Source organism: Bufo gargarizans, chromosome 4 (assembly GCF_014858855.1).
Source record: "Bufo gargarizans isolate SCDJY-AF-19 chromosome 4, ASM1485885v1, whole genome shotgun sequence".
NCBI lineage: Eukaryota > Metazoa > Chordata > Amphibia > Anura > Bufonidae > Bufo > Bufo gargarizans.
This window is the reverse complement of record NC_058083.1, coordinates 510979077-510998428: the sequence shown is the minus strand read 5'-3', so window position 1 is coordinate 510998428 and position 19352 is coordinate 510979077. Positions and strand designations below refer to the sequence as shown.

At 49.3% G+C, this 19352-nt stretch overlaps 2 protein-coding genes across 2 annotated transcripts in view; one reads left to right on the top strand and one right to left on the bottom strand.

Moving 5' to 3' along the window:
* The window catches only part of IARS2 (isoleucyl-tRNA synthetase 2, mitochondrial), an 80907-nt gene extending 74310 nt beyond the window's left edge, over positions 1-6597 (bottom strand). Inside the window, exons 1-5 of the mRNA XM_044289491.1 lie at positions 6360-6597; positions 4066-4188; positions 3155-3314; positions 2051-2199; positions 1496-1545 (exon numbers count right to left, since the gene is read on the bottom strand). Of these exons, the coding sequence (XP_044145426.1) occupies positions 1496-1545; positions 2051-2199; positions 3155-3314; positions 4066-4188; positions 6360-6557 (680 nt within the window). The 5' untranslated portion in view covers positions 6558-6597. The remainder of the gene's footprint in view (positions 1-1495; positions 1546-2050; positions 2200-3154; positions 3315-4065; positions 4189-6359) is intronic.
* A 4-nt stretch (positions 6598-6601) lies between these two features.
* The window catches only part of BPNT1 (3'(2'), 5'-bisphosphate nucleotidase 1), a 29414-nt gene continuing 16663 nt past the window's right edge, over positions 6602-19352 (top strand). The window contains exons 1-3 of the mRNA XM_044289493.1: positions 6602-6687; positions 9305-9459; positions 18576-18703. Coding sequence (XP_044145428.1) covers positions 9399-9459; positions 18576-18703 — 189 coding nt within the window. The 5' untranslated portion in view covers positions 6602-6687; positions 9305-9398. The remainder of the gene's footprint in view (positions 6688-9304; positions 9460-18575; positions 18704-19352) is intronic.

The following is a 19352-nucleotide window of genomic DNA, read 5'->3' as shown; positions in this document are numbered from 1 at the left end:
TACAATATACAGCAGGGAAAGGTCTGGATAACAAAACTCTTCTGCACAGCCTCCAACTTACTGATTCTAAATGCAGAAGGAGAAGAGCAGCTCTGGAGTACAAACAGCAGCTGCAACAGGTGACACAGTCAGTAGGCTTAGGTTAGATTCATATGGAGTTTTTTTGCAGGAGGATAAAGATTTTCCTGCTGGTTTTTCAGCCAAAGCCAGAAATGGATCCAGCAGGAAGGAGAAGTCCTTCCTTTATATTTCCAATTCCTTTTTGATCCACTTCTGGCTTTGGATGAAAAACCTGCAGTAAAATCTGCTGAAATCCTCCTCCACGTGAACCTACCCTTAGGCCCCATTCACACGTCCGTAACGTGTTTTGCAGATCCACAAAAAACAGACTCCGGCAATGTGCGTTCCGCATTTTGCGAACCGCACATCGCCGGCACTTATAGAATATGCCTATTCTTATCCCCAATTGCAGACAAGAATAGGACATGTTCTATTTTTTTCAGGAACGGAAATGTGGACCTGGAAGTGTAGGTCAGAAATAGAAATTAATGGGTCCGCAACTCCGTTCCGCAAAATGCGGAACGAAATTGCGGACGTGTGAATGGGGCCTAAAGGTGTCTATACACTTCAGATAGCCGTCAGCCAAACCCATATTCAGTGGACAGCTGTCTCTTTCGACCCTCCCAGTACACATCCAGTCACCTCTGGCGGTGGCGTATATCAGGTGACAACGAACAGATTTAAAATGTTGAAATTCAGCATTGACAACCTTCTTTACCCTGAAAACTGACATCTGGGGGAAAGTGAAGATGCATACATATGTCTCCTTTAAAGGGGTATTCTAGGATTTTAATATTTATAGCCTATCAATATCAGATTGGGAGTGGTCCGACACCTTGCATCCCCACCAGCTGTTCCCAAGTAGGTCCAGCGCCGAAAATAAGCACCAAAACTACCCAACTCTGTCCGTTGTGCGGTGGACAGAGCTGGTTACTGCTATTGAAGTGAATGAGAACAGCGCTGCAGTAACCAGAAAAAATACTGGAAAACCCCTTTAAGTGCCAACGCTTCATAACAGAAGTTAGGACATCGCAGGTTATGTTTCCTGAAAAGCAGTCTTACGATTTACCATTAGTGATGAGCGAACTTCTGTTTTAAGTTCGGCGTCTAAAGTTCGGCTTCCGGTTAGCGGAGAATCCCGATATGGTTCCCGATATGGATTCCGACTTCCGTTGTGGTCCGTGGTAGCGGAATCAATAATCGGCCATTATTGATTCCGCTACCAGGGACCACAACGGTATTCGGAATCCATATCGGGATTCTCCGCTAACCGGAAGCCGGACTTTAGACGCCGAACATAAAACACAAGTTCGCTCATCTCTATTTACCATACAACAAATTTCCAGTTGTTAGCATCCAACACTACTGCTCCTATTTTCTTGGAATAAAACTAAAAAGAAAGCAGTAGCTCTAGGGCAGGCATGACATTTCTTACTTCGTGGATGGGGACCAAAACACGGGTCTGTAATCCTGGTATATGTGGCCCTATGAAACAAAGGATATTAAAATGAATACTGTAAATGCACCGGAGCAAAACTGTTAACCCCTTAACAAGAGTGTTTGAGTCCTAAATGACAGAAACTTTTTTTTGCCATTTTGCACACATGGTGGTTAAACAGCTCTAACTTTTTTCTTGGGCTGCTGAACTAATATTTGATGTACTTTCGTGAAACATAGGTTGGGGGTTGTCCAGGGTTTTTTAAGTGAGCTGTAGTAGTGAGCTCCTGAAGTGTTGCTGGTGCGGTGTAGCTCCGGCGTTCACTTCTGTCTACAGAGCCACACACAGCAGCTGATCAGCGGGGGTTCCCTGACAGTCATCAGCTAACCCGATGGCAATTTCAGCTCACAATCACTGATGGAAATCGCTGACCAAACACAGACTGTGCGAATAAGGCCTTTATGGAGGAGTTTTCCCAGGCCCATCATTTTCTAAATCAGCCCAGAAGCCCTAGGTATAAATATGGCGGAAGAACGGAGTACTCTGTCTTACCTTCTCGTGCATCTTGAAGAAAACATCCAGCTGCTTTGCCTCGTACTTCTTATCAAACGTGTAATAACAGTTATCCCAGTCCGCCATTACCCCCCAGCGGATGAAGGAGGACTTCTGCTTCTCAATAGCCTTTTCTGCAAATGCCCTAGCTGAAGAGAAGCAGAGGAGAAATTATCACTGGAACTCTTCTCCGTCACATGGTAAGTAGTGATTGGCTGCAAAACATCACATGACAATGACAAGTGAAGACACGGAGGACAAAGATGCCCTAACATTGTGTAGGTGATAGCATCTCTTGGACTTCCATGCCACACTTAGGCTGTGCAACATTTGCAGTAAAATTGCAGTGTTATTGCTTGACTTCAATACCACATTTTACTATTGGGGGGGGGATATACTGTCCGGAATGCAGCAGATGGATCGTCTGTGGGGACAGGACCATAGCAGAGTAAACTGCCCAATCAGGGAGCTAGTTTAGAAAGAAAAAAAAACAAAAAAAAAAATAACACACACACTGGGTTTGCACAAAACGGCTAATCACAGCATACACTTGTATTTTTGGGTGACCACGGATGAAATTTCCCAACCAGAAAGATGACATCTGCTGTTGGCCATCACAAACGATCGTTCAATTTACGTTTGGAAATTATGGTCGGCTGAAACGGGCCATTTTCAGGCAACATTTATCGTTTATCTGGTTGGCAAGGGTCCGGGAGGTCAGACCCCATATCCCAATGATAGGTTATCAATGACAACGTCTTGGAAAATCCCTTTAAAGTTGCCCGAGTTATTCGAAAAAGCCCCCCAAAGGCAGGAAAGGTGATCAAGTAATAAAAGACGGTATACTCAATTATTGAATCCGCTTCCAACACTGCTCTAGAGGCTAATGACTGGCTGCAGCGGTCACGTGAGGTATACAGACACCTGCAGCCTACTGAGCGGGGCTGGAGCGGAGGGGGGTGAAATGGGATGAGTAGGCCTTCTGTTATTATTTTAGAACTATTCCTATATTTGCAGGGCTTTCTGAATAACTTACACAACCCCTTTGTGAAATGAATCTGATGATAAACTTGTAAACCCCCCCCCCCCCCCATTCATTCATACCTCTGCTTCTTATCTCGAGTGGGGAGAGACTGTCAGCTTTGTCCCCGATCTCTGCCAGGGCCCGCAGTTCTATAGGCAGGCCGTGGCAGTCCCAACCTGGCACGTAGGTCACTTTGTAGCCCCTCATCATGTGGAAACGATTTGTAATGTCCTTCAGTATCTGCAAAACATGGGAGGGTATGAGGTGAAACCATCATGGAGAGAAATGGAAGCTGGTGAAGCAATTGGCACATCACCTTTTGAACAACGTGCATTTTTGGAAATTTTGGAAGTTGACCCTCTGATTCCTGCCACGGCTTTCAGTTAGCATTGCCACGGAATGCCCTGGATTAGCCACAGTCAGTGGGTATGACCTGCGTGCGGCTACCCGCCGTGGTTTACACACAGAGACTGCAGCAGAACTTGGCATGTCATGGTATTCAGTTCTGCGGGTGCTATATGCACTAAGGAAGAGAATCCTCAAGAAGCTAAACAGCCTGTGAGATCTGTGCAAAAATACACACAAACTGAATGCAACTGTAACAAACCCTCAGCTTTGATGTATTAGGTCCATTAGCAGCCCAATTGTCTCTCCTGCTACATTGTATCGGTCCAGACTGTTTAGTTCACAGTATGCTGTCTAGACTGGTGACAACTGTAGCAAACTCCCAGCTGCGAGAAGCATTAGATCTACAGTATATGGGCTGTTCAGCTACTAGGTGTAAAGAAGAATTTCCCCATTCCCAGTCAGCAAGCAGAGGCCTTGAAAACAGGGAGGAATTATAATTGTGAGATGGTACATGGCATGTGAGCGGCTATTCGGGTGAGATAAGCAGCTGTCGGGTAATAGGGTGAACAAATACAACTGGATGACCATATCTGAGGGGTAAGGATGATCGACGCTGATCAGACACAACCCCTAAAGCCCTTACTTTATTAAGTGCATGTCCCACGTGGGGGTCTCCGTTAGCGTAGGGGGGGCCGTCATGTAGACTGAATTCCTTCTTTGCTTTTCTCGCTTTTTGCCAATTATAAAGCTGCAAGAAGTTTGCCTCCTGTGAGAAAAACATAAAAATACATCAGAGTTATAGTAAGGAGCAGAGCTGGCACATACATCACACTGCCCACCCCTCACCTCCCTCTCATCCCCATGCCCCCGTCCTCCCTCCTGACCTCCCACCCATCCCAGTGCCCTCTGACCTCCCTCCTGCCCCAGTGAGATCCCCCCTGACCTCCCACCCATCCCAGTGCCCTCTGACCTCCCTCCTGCCCCAGTGAGATCCCCCCTGACCTCCCACCCATCCCAGTGCCCTCTGACCTCCCTCCTGCCCCAGTGAGATCCCCCCTGACCTCCCACCCATCCCAGTTCCCCCGTCCTCCCTCCTGCCCCAGCGAGATCCCCCCTGACTTCCCACCCATACCAGTGCCCCCTGTCCTCCCCCCTGACCTCCCACCCATCCCAGTTCCCCTGTCCTCCCTCCTGCCCCAGCGAGATCCCCCCTGACCTCCCACCCATCCCAGTGCCCCCTGTCCTCCCCCCTGACCTCCCTCCTGCCCCAGTGAGATCCCCCCTGACCTCCCACCCATCCCAGTGCCCTCTGACCTCCCTCCTGCCCCAGTGAGATCCCCCCTGACCTCCCACCCATCCCAGTGCCCTCTGACCTCCCTCCTGCCCCAGTGAGATCCCCCCTGACCTCCCACCCATCCCAGTTCCCCCGTCCTCCCTCCTGCCCCAGCGAGATCCCCCCTGACTTCCCACCCATACCAGTGCCCCCTGTCCTCCCCCCTGACCTCCCACCCATCCCAGTTCCCCTGTCCTCCCTCCTGCCCCAGCGAGATCCCCCCTGACCTCCCACCCATCCCAGTGCCCCCTGTCCTCCCCCCTGACCTCCCACCCATCCCAGTGCCCCGTCCTCCCCCCTGACCTCCCACCCATCCCAGTGCCCCGTCCTCCCCCCTGACCTCCCACCCATCCCAGTGCCCCCTGTCCTCCCTCCTGCCCCAGTGAGATCCCCCCTGACCTCCCACCCATCCCAGTGCCACCTGTCCTCCCTCCTGCCCCAGTGAGATCCCCCCTGACCTCCCACCCATCCCAGTTCCCCCGTCCTCCCTCCTGCCCCAGCGAGATCCCCCCTGACCTCCCACCCATCCCAGTTCCCCCGTCCTCCCTCCTGCCCCAGCGAGATCCCCCCTGATCTCCCACCCATCCCAGTGCCCCCTGTCCTCCCCCCTGACCTCCCACCCATCCCAGTGCCCCGTCCTCCCCCCTGACCTCCCACCCATCCCAGTGCCCCCGTCCTCCCTCCTGCCCCAGCGAGATCCCCCCTGACCTCCCACCCATCCCAGTGCCCCCTGTCCTCCCTCCTGCCCCAGCGAGATCCCCCCTGACCTCCCACCCATCCCAGTGCCCCCTGTCCTCCCTCCTGCCCCAGTGAGATCCCCCCTGACTTCTCTCCCATCCCAGTGCCACCTGAGATCACTCCCATCCAAGTGCCCCTTACATCCTCCATTGTTCCAGTGCCCCCAGAAGTTCCTCCCATCCCAATCCCACCTGATATCCCCCTTGCTCCAGTGTCCCATTGCCTTACTCCCTCATCAAACTACCCCAAGATCCCTCCCAACCCAGTGCTCCCGGACATCTCCCATTGCCCCGAGATTCGTCCCATCTTGATGCCCCCTAATGTCTTCCTTGAACCAGTGTCCCCAGAGATCCCCATCCCCTTTGAGATCCCTCCCAGTGCCCCTTCAAATCACTGTGCCCCATTACATCCCTTCCAATTTCCCCACAGATACCCCATCGTCCCACTGTCCAAAGATCCCCGCTTCCAAGGCCCCAGTGCCCCTCATGATATGCCCTTGTTCCCATACCCCTTGCCTCCTGCCCTAAACCCTTGTCCCAGCGCCCCTATCCTTGGCCCCAGAGCAGCCCAGTCCGTCTGATAGACCCAATCCTCCTGCCCTGAGCCCAGTGCCCCCTGATTTCTCCCTTTGCCCCTGATGTCCCCCTTGTCCCAGTGACCCCTCACACCCCCCCAGTCCCTGTCCCCCATCATCCCACTGCCCAAAGATCCTCCTTCCCAGTGCCCCCCCAGGACGTGCCCTTGTTCCCATGCCCCCTGCCCTGAACCCCTGACCGCACAGCAGCCCAGTCCCTGTGCGATAGGCTCCAATCCTTGTCCCGGTGCCCCCTGCCCTCAGTGCCCACTCTTTGCCCCTCACCCCTGACCTCTTGCAGGCGCAGCTCGGTGCTGACGGTGTCCTCGGGGCTCCGGCGTATAGGGAAGTCGGTGTGAGGGAGCAGCACGGTGTCCTGGTACTTGTTGTTCTTCCCAGGGCTCTCATTGTTGCTGCTCAGCCCGGAGGCGGCTCTCCCTCTCCAGAGAAAGCGGGAACCGGGCAGCCGCCGGCGGAGAACGGTCAACATGTTCCTGACAGAAACTACGGCGAGCGGAGAGGTGACAGGGACGGCGGCCGCCGAGGACCAAAGCTCTGGCGCGCGTTCTGTCAGCCCTGGCTGAGCCGTGACATTGAGTACGTCCAGGGGAGGTCTCCGTGTGAGTACGGATCTAGGGCGACAAATTGCTCCAGAAAAGTCGCATGCTATTTATTTTTGCAATTTTTTAATGGTAGGGCTACAGGGCCACACTGGTTGCAGGACATTTTATATATTGTAGTTCAATAGGGGGTCGCAAAGCGACATGCTGCGACTGCAATTATCGCAATCAATCGGATTTTTTTATTTTTTTGCTACTGTGCAGAATGTCGCATTTACACCATTGAAATACATTATATGCAATGCCCAGCGACCTTCATGTATGGCAGTGTAGAGGGGCAGCCATAGGAATGGGGGTTCATTGTGGTGCCACCGCCACACACGAATGGCGAAAACATGTCACCGCAAACATTCAAGTCGCACCGTGACCCCATTGCTTCATATGGCTGCCCGGCTACGCTGTGAAATTTGGTTACGACACGTGTTGATTACTATTTAGCCATACCCTGAGGGCCATGACCGTTACCCGAGAATCGCAGTCTGACCAGGTTGGGTTTTTTGTGATCCTGGGGTCACGGCACATGTATGAATCGCGCTACAACCCCATTAATTCCTATGCTTGCGCGGCTACACTGCGATCCTTGGGCTGGGTTCACATCATGTTTTTGCCATCCATTTATCATATACAAAAATGTATACGTTACACGGGTGACATACAGTGGCTACATATATGTTAAACGGATGGCACAACGTGATATGGGCCCACCCTAAGATCCCCGCGTGGCCGGCTACATGACGACATAACAAAAAGCTACAGCTACATGGCGACGTGTCACGTGATTATTATTTTTTTGTAATGGTGTTGCTCTACAACATGCTGCAACTGTGATGTGACAGTCGCACAATAATCCGACTTGGATGGATTTTTTTGCGACTGTGGTGACACCATTGATTAACGTTATAAAAAAAAAATGTGTGCAGACCCTACGGCTCATGCTAGATGGCAATCTTGGCTGTGACACCTGTCATAGTGCAGCCATAGAACTCAATGGGGCTGCAGAGCGACTCACAAGCTGCTGCCGTGATCCCAGGATCAAAAAATAGGCCGAGACTACACAGCGACTTTGGGCACAACACACATTGCGCAACCGACGACCGGAGTGTAGGAGCAGAACGGTTTTTCAGAGCGACTCAAAAAATGCTGCCACCCAAGAATTGCTGTTGTGTTGGATTTCTTTCGACTGTCGCAGCCGCAGCATTTCACGTAGAACTTGTTGTGGCCAGTACCGCCGTCTAGTCCCAGCCTAGGGCCACATTCGTACGGCGGCGGGACAGCCATGCTCGTGTTGTGGGCCGCAAACCGCTGACCCACAAAATATGGGTACCAACCGTGTGCTCTCTGCATCAAGCTCTGGACCTATTCACAAGATGCGGCGAAAAATAGGACATGTTCTGTCTTTTGCAGTGTGGAAGTTTGGACCCCGAAGGACCAGAACCGTTCCGTGTGATTCCGGATCCGGAATCACACGGAAAAAAACGCCAAATATGATTCCAGCCGAACGCGTTTTTTGCAGACCACGAAACGAACTCGGTTGTGTGGATGAGGCCTAAGGCAAGGGAGGCAAGGGTCAAATGGAAGGATGAAGGATGTAACACATGACAGGCGGAGTAGACACACAGGGGGTCATTTATCAAACTGGTGAAAAGTAGAACTGGCTTAGTTGCCCCTAGCAACCAATCAGATTCCTCCTTTCATCTTGGACAGCTTCTTTGGAAAATTAAAGGTGGAATCTGATTGGTTGCTATTGACAACTAAGCCAGTTCTACTTTACACCAGTTTGGTCAATGACTCCCACAAGGTTTATTGCCTGTAACCATGGAGACACATAGGTCTGCACTGGAGCTGTGTCTGTGACGTGTGACGCGCAAAATCCTATGTCTAAATCAGTAAAACTCGAGTGACAGCGAATTTACTATTTTAGCTCCCACGCAAGTTGTCACCCAGCTTTCCCGGACTCCCGAAGGCCAATCCGTTTACGCAGTGATACGTCACCTCATCCCATATCCCTGCAGGAATAGTCAGGCTTTTCAGGAGTCTGGGAAAGGTGGGTGACCATATTGATAGAGCTGTGTCATGGTTAAGGGCTCATGCACACGACCGTATGTATTTTGCAATCCACAAAAAAGAGATGACATCCGCGTGACGTCCGTGTTGCATCCGTTTTTTTTGCGGATCCAGTGTAACAATGACTGTCCTTGTCTGCAAAATGGACAAGAATAGGACATGTTCTATTTATTTATTTTTTTTGTGGACACTGAATGCACATTTCCGTAATTTTTTTTTTAAGACCCATTGAAATGAATGGTTCCGCATATGGACCTGTAAAAAAAAAAAACGGAACGGAAACTGAAGAAAAATACGTTCGTGTGCATGATCCCTAAGGCTGGGGCTTACACAGCGATTTCGTCTGCCATACCCGTCATGGATCCCTGTGTCGCAGAGCAGCCATTGAACTGAAGGGGGTCGCAGCACAACTCACCAGTGACCGCGACCCCGGAATTGCATTTAAAAAAAATAAAAAATTTAAGGCATTACGCAATTAATATTGATAACGATATTACCTTCCATCATGTGATTATCTCAGGACAGTTACTGCAAATATCTGCTAAATCCATAGGAATGAGGTGAGAGAAGAATGAGTCAGCAGATCCGAGGCCTCTAGGACCCAGCAGGAACACGGCTGACATAGGAAGTACATTGCGCCCTGTGAAATGTTGTGCAGACCTCTGCACCTACTGACAGTCTCCACTCTGTGCAGCGTCCGTCGGGCAGGTAGGTGGCTTCTTATGGAGGGAATACGGGGGCCAAGCCAAACGTGTGCTATTGCTTGATGTGTTTTAGAAGTTACAGATTCTGCCTAGTTTCTAACATTGAATTGGAAAAGACACATTAAAAGGAGCTTTTTACTTTAAAAGGGGGTTGTGCAGGATAACTGCCTTTCCGAAACAGCGCCGCCAGGTTACGCAGGTTGCACAAAGTATTGCAGATCAGCTCCATTCAGTGAATGAGCGGAGCTGCAATGCCGCACACAACCCACGGGCAGGGGTGGCTCTGTTTTTGGAAGAAAGCAGCCATGTTGACGTAATCCTGAACAGTCCCTTTAACAAAGATCAGTAGGTAACATCAGGGGAGGCCCATTAACCTGGGACCAGCACCGGTCCCTGGAAAAAGGGTCTGCGCTTACCGGTAATGGCCCCTCTGGGCTTGTCAGACCTTTCCGTGTCCAGCGCGGTGTCAGGCTGGTCCTGTGCCAGGCTTTGAACTCAATAGATTTTCCGGTTTAGCTCAGTCTAGAAGATACCAGATTAGAGAACGGAGCACTGAAGGGGTTAAAGTTTTTTATTTTATTTTTTCCCCAGAAGGATCTCACGGACACCCAGCAATGTTATCTTCTACACTAGTATATAGAAAGTAAAAAAATTGTGTCACCCACCGTCCTTGTTGCTACTAAATTTTTTGAGGACCCATTGACTTCAATGGGTCTGTAATCCACATTTCGCCGCCAAGCATAGGCGTTGTTCTCGTTGCAGAACGGACATATCGATGGGGTAAGAACACGGTTGATGCATACGTAAGTTAGTTTTGCAAAAATGGTTCATCCTTAGGGCTCATTCACATGACCGTGGTTTGGTTCCGCATCCGAGCCGCATTTTTTGCGGCACGGGTGCGGACCTATTCACTTCAGTGGGGCCGCAAAAGATGCGGATAGCATCCGTTGCTCCGTTTCGTGGCCCCGCAAAAATTATCCGTTTTGCGGACGAGAATAGGCATTTCTGTAAAGGGCCATCCGTTCCGCAAATTGCGGAAGGCACACGGGCGACATCCGTGTTTTGTGGATCCGCAATTTGCAGACCGTAAAACACGGCACGGTCGTGTGAACAAGCCCTTATTTTGTTGATCTGCAATTTGCAGATTGCATGAGGAATGACGCCTAAAAAATGACTATATACTCGCGTCTTTCCCCTGCGCTGTTCTCTGTGTCCTGCGGTCCGGTCCTCCTCCCGCTGTTTGTATACAAGGCTGCCGCAGTCAATTGCAGGTATACGGCATGTGACCGCTGCTGCCAATCAGTTCTCCAGAGTCACAAGCCGTATACCTGCACCTCACCAGTGCAGCCTTATATACAAACAGCGGGGCGAAGTGGGGCTGGCAGCGCAGAGAATGGCGCTGGAGAAAAAGAGGGTCAGCTTTGGATTTCTGCTGTGGATCCTGTGGCCCATTAGATTTTTCCATGTGGATTCTGTCTTTAACCTGCCCTTAAACACTGCTCTGTGACCACTCCCTGCTCGAGAGCGATCAGCGAGGAGTAATGGGTGGCGTCCGGCACCTCCAATATTTTTTCGGAAAAAAATGCTTGTGATTTGTGAAGTCTGCACATTCGCATCAGCTGAACGTTTGTTATTTCAGTAGAGCAGGGGAGATAAGCGGCTGCAAGATACAACTGGCGCCGATTTATACCTGCAAAGATCGGACATGAAAAATCCATATCCTTGGTTCACAGTCCAGATGAGGAGCCATAAAATGACACCGTGGACACATCAGAAAATTCTTGGTCAGGTTTAGAAATCTACAAGGGTATTTGCACATCGTGCGTATTACGCACAAATTTTTGCACAGATACTCCGCCCTGTAATACAGCACCGGCTAAGTAGACGGGAATTTCAAAATCTCGTGTACACGGTGCAGAAGTGGACCTGCAGTTCGGCTTTAGAAATCCGCAGCATGTCAGTTGTTCATGTGGTTTTTTCATTGCCGACTTCTCCCTGTGAGATCTGGAGCGAATCTGCATCAAAATCTGCACATAAGGTGGATTTCACTGCTGATTTGCTGCAGAAATTAAGCGAAAACCGCATGAAAGTACGTGCGGAGAATCTGCATAACCTACACCGCCACGTGCATGTACCCTTCAGGCTGCAAGCTGTGTAAGGGCTCATGCACACGAACGTATTTGCTTTCCGTGTCCGTTCCTTTGCGGACCGTATGCGGAACCATTCATTTCAATGGGTCTGCAAAAAAAACGGAAGTGCATTCCGTTTCCGTATTTCCGTTCCGTAAAAAAAAAGAACATGTCCTATTATTGTCCGCATTACGGATATAGATAGAACTGTTCTATTAGGGGCCAGCTGTTCTGTTCCGCAAAATACATACAGTCGTGTGCATGAGCCCTAACAGACATTCTGCACAAATTTCCCTGCGCTGTTTCTGCACCAAATCCACACCAAAAAGCACATGTGTGAATTGCGGATTTGTTGTGATTTTGCCACAGCTCTTACCCTTGCATTGAAAAGGGGTGAAATCCGCACAAAGAATTGACATGCCGAGAATTTCAAAATCTGCACGACAGGTACATTTCTGAAAAAGCAAAGTGTTCATGAGGTTTGTGAAATCTCATACGCCTTGCAAAGGTCTGGCTTCTTCAAAAAGTGACAATTATTATTAAAGCGCCATTCATTCCATAGCGCTGTACATATGATAAGCGGTGCACATACATAACACAGACAATTGCACTAATCATAAACAAGAAGAGTTACAGACTGGTACAGGAGGACAGAGGGCCCACAATCTACATGGTATGGGAGAAGGACACAGTAGGTGCGGGTGAAGCTGGTCATGGCGATATAGAGGCAGCAGGGTCACTGGTTGTAGGCTTGTCTGAAGAGGTAGGTTTTTAGGTTTCTCTTGAAGGATTCCACTGTCGGTGAGAGTCTGATATGTTGGGGTAGCGAGTTCCAGAGAATGGGGGATGCACGGGAGAAATCTTGGAGTCGATTGTGGGAAAAGGCAATAAGAGGAGAGGAGAGAAGGAGGTCTTGTGAGGATCGGAGAGTGCGTGTGGGGGTGTATCGGGAAAGTAGCTCAGAGATGTAGGGAGGGGACAGGTTATGGACGGCCTTGTATGTATTTGTTAGTACTTTGAACTAGGGGTGCACCGAAATTCCGGCAGCCGAAAATATCGGCCGAAAATGCACCTAATCCATTTCGGCCGATATTTGTACATATCGGCAGAAAATAGCGGGGAGGGACTGGGAGGAGGAGCTGGGGGCCGGTGCGTTCACTGTGCTCCGGCCCCCAGCTCCAGTAGTTATAAAAAGTGTGCAATTAATACGGATTCTATTCATGAGGCCCCCTCTACATCCTACTCACAGGGCTGTTATCTTAATGCTGGCCGGCCGGGCAGACGAGCGGCAGCGTCACGACTGACGTCATGTGCCCGGCCTACTTTCTGAATGAAGGAGGCGGCGCAGGCATGTGACGTCAGTCGTGACGCTGCCGCTCGTCTGCCCGGCCGGCCAGCAATGCATTAAGATAACAGCCCTGTGAGTAGGATGTAGAGGGGGCCTCATGAATAGAATCCGTATTAATTGCACACTTTTTATAACTACTGGAGCTGGGGGCCGGAGCACAGTGAACGCACCGGCCCCCAGCTCCTCCTCCCAGTCCCTCCCCGCTATTTTCTATTAATTGTACAATGGGGGGGGGGGGGGGGTCTGTGGATGGCACTGTTATGGGGTGGGTGGGGGTCTGTGGATGGCACTGTTATGGGGTGGGTGGGGGTCTGTGGATGGCACTGTTATGGGGTGGGTGGGGGTCTGTGGATGGCACTGTTATGGGGTGGGTGGGGGTCTGTGGATGGCACTGTTATGAGGTGGGGGGGTCTGTGGATGGCACTGTTATGGGGTGGGTGGGGGTCTGTGGATGGCACTGTTATGGGGTGGGGGGTCTTTTAAAAGTATTTGGGCAAAAAGGCAGTTTCGGTTTTGGTCAAGGGGTATCCTGAATTTTCGGTTTCGGTTTCGGACCAGAATTTTCATTTCGGTGCACCCCTACTTTGAACTGAATTTGTTGGGCAATGGGGAGCCAGTGAAGGGATTGGCAGAGGAGTAACAGGGTGAGAGGTGGATTAGTCGGGCACCAGAGTTGAGGATAGATTGGAGGGGTGCGAGAGTGCTAGATGGAAGGCCACAGAGGAGGATGTTGCAGTAGTCTAGGCGGGAGATGATGAGGGCATGTACAAGCATTTTCGCAGACTCAAAGTTGAGGAAAGCGTGGATGCGGGAGATGTTTTTGAGCTGGAGGCGGCAGGTGGTGGAAAGGGCTTGGATGTGCGGTCAGGAGAGGGCAGAATCCAAGGTCACTCCAAGGCAGCGGACTTGGTTACCGGAGAGAGTGTGCAGCCATTGATCGTGATAGATAGGTCTGTTGGGGGGTTGAGCAAGAAGGGGGGGGAGATGATGAATTCTGTTTTATCCATGTTAAGTTTTAGAAAGCGAAAGCCAAAGAAGGAGGATGATATGGAAGATAGACATTGTGGGATTCTTGATAGTAAGGTGGTGATGTCTGGACCAGAGAGGTAGATTTGTGTGTCGTCAGCATAGGAGTGATACTGAAAGCCATGGGACTCTATGAGCTGTCCCAGGCCAAGGGTGTAGATAGAGAAGAGCAGGGGTCCTAGGACAGAGCCTTGCGGGACACCAACAGAGAGGGAATGAGGCGAGGAGGTGGTGCGGGAGTGGGAGACAATCTTTATTTTCTTAGTGCAGGTTAAAATCCAATATCCAATAACAGCATCTACGCGTTTCGGACCCCTGTGGTTAGGTCCTTATTCATGACTAAGCGGCATTCATACTTGTGACCCTAAATACCACACTGCAGCCAACGTGCATGCAGGTGAAAGGTTACAGTCGAGTGAGACAAGATACACATGTAATACACACATCAATCCAAAAGTTATGAAACAAGAAAATAAAATCCATAGTAACGAATAGTGTAAGATCAAGTCATGTCTACGGCTTAAAGGGGTTGTCTCACTTCAGCAAATGGCATTTATCATGTAGAAAAAGTTAATACAAGGCACTTACTAATGTGTTGTGATTCTCCATATTGCTTCATTTTCTGACTGGATTAATTTTTCCATCACATTATGCACTGCTCGTTTCCATGGTTACGACCACCCTGCAATCCATCAGTGGTGGTCGTGCTTGCACACTATAAGGAAAAAGCACTGGCGCCTCTGGTGGTCGGTTCCGTGGGAGTAGGTGCAGTCTAGTGCTTTTTCCTATAGTGAGCAAGCACGGCAACCAATAGATGGTTCCGCAAAAACGGAACAGATACGGAAAACATTCAGAGTATGTGAACCCATTGACTTGAATGGAGCCACGGAACTTGATTTGCGGGCAATATGGCAATAATAGGACATGTTCTATCTTTCAACGGAAAAACTGAAATATGGAAACGGAATGCATACGGAGTACATTCTTTTTTTTTTTTTTTTTTTGGGCGGATCCATAAAAATGAATGGTTCCGTATACAGAACACAAAAAACGGCCCGTAAATGGGGAAAAAAACCTGTCGTGTGCAGGAGGCCTTACACTGGGGACAGATAGGTAAACTAGCGCATGCGCAGTCCATCCCCAGGGTAAGTGAATGGAGGCCGCTGATAGATGGAACTCCATCAGCCACCATGTTTCCAGTGCAGTGCCGGCACGCAGTTCAGGGGACCTGCCTAGTAGGCCTGCACAATATATCGCCAAAGCAATCGCAATTAATCGCCATATCGCAGTCGCCAATTGGCCGACCCAAAAATGCTGCAATTATATTACCATATTTTTCGCTTTATAAGACAAACTTTTTCCCCCCCAAAAGTGGGGGGAAAATGGCAGTGCGCCTTATAAAGCGATGGTTGACTTTTTACGTGGTTGACACGGATGTATCGCCGGCCGCTATGCTGCACAGCGCGGCCGGCGATACATCAGTTACAGTATGGGGAGGGAGGAGGGGCTGGAGGCAAGTCGTTATTTTAATTAAAGGGGTTCTGCACTTTCAATTAACTGATGATCTATCCAGAGGATAGATCATCAGCTTCTGATCGGCGGGGGTCCGACACCCGGGACCCCCGCCGATCAGCTGTTTGAGAAGGCAGCGGCGCTCCAGCAGCGCCGCTGCCTTCTCACTGTTTACCGCCGGGCCGCCCGCCCACTGACGTCACGACTTGTATCAACTAGAGTGGGCGCGGCTAAGCTCCATTCACGTGAACAGAGCTTAGCCGCGCCCACTCTAGTTGATACAAGTCGTGACGTCAGTGGGCCGCCGGCCAGGCGGTAAATAGTGAGAAGGCAGCGGCGCTGCTGGAGCGCCGCTGCCTTCTCAAACAGCTGATCGGCGGGGGTCCCGGGTGTCGGACCCCCGCCGATCAGAAGCTGATGATCTATCCAGAGGATAGATCATCAGTTAATTGAAAGTGCAGAACCCCTTTAACAAATGTTCTTTTATTTATTCTATTTTATTTATCTGTTCTGTGCAGTGCTATTAAGAAAATGGCAAGTTTTGTATTTTGTACTTTTGCAGTAATGCAAATATGTTATTTAATTTAGAAAAAGATGTTTTATTTTAAAAAACACTGTGCATTTCAGTTCTTGAGTTAAGCATAACTACATTTCTGCATTATCAGTAATTTGTGTGTGCTTTTGCCTTGAAAATCCAAGCAAATAGACCTCTAGCACAATTCCCTTAAAATATCGCATCCCGTTATCACAATTTTTAGGGCCCTTATCGCAATCGCACAAAATTCCCATATCGTGCAGCCCTACTGCCTAGTAACCTAAATTATTCAGTGCCTATAGTTTAATACGTGATGTGACCAGCACATGTACAGCTTGTAATATAAATCCGCCAACCCCTTTAATCTTTTCACTTGTGCGGTGGCGCACAGAGACCGCGTGGCACCGCAGAGACATGAGCACTCCATGTGCTGCAGTATAACGCCTCTGTACGAGACCATATTCCAGGCTGCAGGCAATGCAGAATACATAGACATGCGATGGAACACACCACAGTTTAATTTCTTACAGAGTTCGCCCCAAAAGGGGCTGACTCTCCACGGATCTGACACTGGTGGTAAGTCCTATAATGAACACGTGTTGTGTTTTATATATGCTTTATGTGATTATTATAAAAAAAAATTATGTGCAGTTTGTTAGTTAGATTATATGTCAGTAATACCTGCGCTTGCTTTTGTCCTATAGTCATTCTGGAAAGACGTATCCAGTTTCTTAGGATGTTTTGTTTGAATTGCACAATCCACGACTCGGGTTCTCAAATAAACCGGAGTAAAGGTGACGGCAAACGCTGCGCCCTGCAGATTACAACCCATGGGTGTTAGTTACCTTCAGATCGATGTATTTAAGGCTGGGCTCACACCAGGAGAGCCGGATAAGATAATGATATGGATGAAATGTGCTTTACTAAGGCCATATTTGATGTTTTCTTTTATTTTCTGGTGGTGAGGGATTTTATAATGTGCCCCCAATTTCCCCAATATTTATAATACTGTATATACAAAACTCCATGAGGATGTTGCCCCTGGTCGAATTCTAACCCAGTGCTGGGATACCTCATGCAGGGTATCGCATTAGACATGTTCACTCTAATCAACCATTTGCATTAAAGTGATTGTCTTTCAATGACCATCCCTGTCCACATGCCTCATTAGGGTGTAAAGAAAGGGGTGTCTGGCAGATTCCCCTGGCAAAATCAGCCGAACCTGCACTGATCAGCTAATGGCCCTCCCATGTGAAAGGTGTGGTCTCTAATAAGATCACCCCCCATCTTGTTTTGTGATGGGGAAAAAAAATTGGGGCAGAACCAGTACTGTCCAATACCAGTGCCAGAATGTCCTCATTACAGGACCAAGACAGAGGTTGCCCTCATTAACACTCCCACCCAAATAACTAGTTCCCCATTACCAGCACCATCCAAAGAGTTCTCCCAATAACCATTGCCAGCCAAAGGGTTCCCCATTACTGGCTCTAGCCCAAGAGTTCTCCTTTACCATCGCTCTCCCAAGAGTTTCCCGATTACCAGTGCCAACTAAAGGATTCCCCCATTTACCAGTGGCAGGCAAAGTGTTTCCCCCATTACCAGTGGCAGGCAAAGTGTTTCCCCCATTACCAGTGTCAGGCAAAGTGTTTCCCCCATTACCAGTGTCAGGCAAAGTGTTTCCCCCATTACCAGTGTCAGGCAAAGTGTTTCCCCCATTACCAGTGGCAGGCAAAGTGTTTCCCCCATTACCAGTGGCAGGCAAAGTGTTTCCCCCATTACCAGTGGCAGGCAAAGTGTTTCCCCCATTACCAGTGGCAGGCAAAGTGTTTCCCCCATTACCAGGCAAAGTGTTTCCCCCATTACCAGTGGCAGGCAAAGGGTTCCCCCATTTACCAGTGCTAGACAAGTCCCCCCCCCCCCCCTTAACAGTGTCAGCCAAAAAATTCTCTCCATTACCAGTGCCCGCCAAAGGGTTCCCCCATCATCGGTGCTGTCCAAAGAGTTAAATTGGACCCTCCATACTCTAGACATCTGTGTTCATGGATGCCACCAGTGCTCTTCATACCTAAACTGTGGTCTCCTTTTACCCTGCTTTCACACCTGAGCGTTTTTATGCGCGTTTTTTGTAATAGTAAACGCGCGTTTGACGCGCGTTTGTGTGATTGACTGCAGTGTCCTATGGCCACAAACGCGCGTCAAAACGCCCCAAAGAAGCTCAAGTACTTGATTATGCGTCGGGCGTTTTACAGTGCGATCGTACGCGCTGTAAAGCGCCCAGGTGAGAACCATTCCCATAGGGAAGCATTGGTTTTCATGTGTTGAGCGTTTTACAGCGCGTTTGAACGCGCTGTAAAACGCTCAGGTGTGAACTTAGGGTTAAGCCACCATTTCAGCCTGATGAAGGTATCTGCTGAAACTCTGCTCCTGGTGATGGCCTACGTCCAACCCAAGTTTGGATTTGTTTGTGCTTGTCCTGTAATACTTTACTGTCACCTTTGCCTTGCACATCAGGTGCTGTTCTTGCTTTTGTACTATATATTAATTATTGTCTCCTTCATACCCCCGAACAGCGTTCACGATGTCTTCAGCTCCAATTCTGTTAGCAAGGTTGGTGGCCTCTGCGCACTCTGTGGCTGATAAAGCCGGGAAAATCGTCAGGAATGTCATGAGCGGCGGAGATTTGGGCATAGTCGAAAAGGTAAATGTGTAAGGGCAGTATTACACCAACAGATTATCTGACCAATATCTGTCCAATCGGACCAATAGTTGGTGTGTGTATAACAAAAGATGTGTGTAACCGGCCATCTAACCAATGAGTGCTCAGAAAATCTGTCCGCTCTTTACTGTGTTCTAGAAAGTAGGATGATGCCTACATAACGGAACATAGGGTGATTTACATCCACTATTATATATATGCAGTGCAACATGCTGACCCTCCATTGATCCTATTGTCAGGACTGGGCCGCAGTCTATGGAAACCATCAAATAACCCTGGACGAACATCCTCAGTTGTCATGGGGGGCTGTCAATGTATGGCTTTTTTGGGGTTAATTACTCTTGTTTTCCCTGTGTACATATAGAACTAATGTACATGTAACAATTTTCAATAGTGAAACCGAATCCCACATGATAGATGTATGTATGTACACAGTGACTGCACCAGCAGAATAGTGAGTGCAGCTCTGGAGTATAATACAGGATGTAACTCAGGATCAGTACAGGATAAGTAATGTATGTACACAGTGACTTCACCAGCAGAATAGTGAGTGCAGCTCTGGAGTATAATACAGGATGTAACTCAGGATCAGTACAGGATAAGTAATGTATGTACACAGTGACTGCACCAG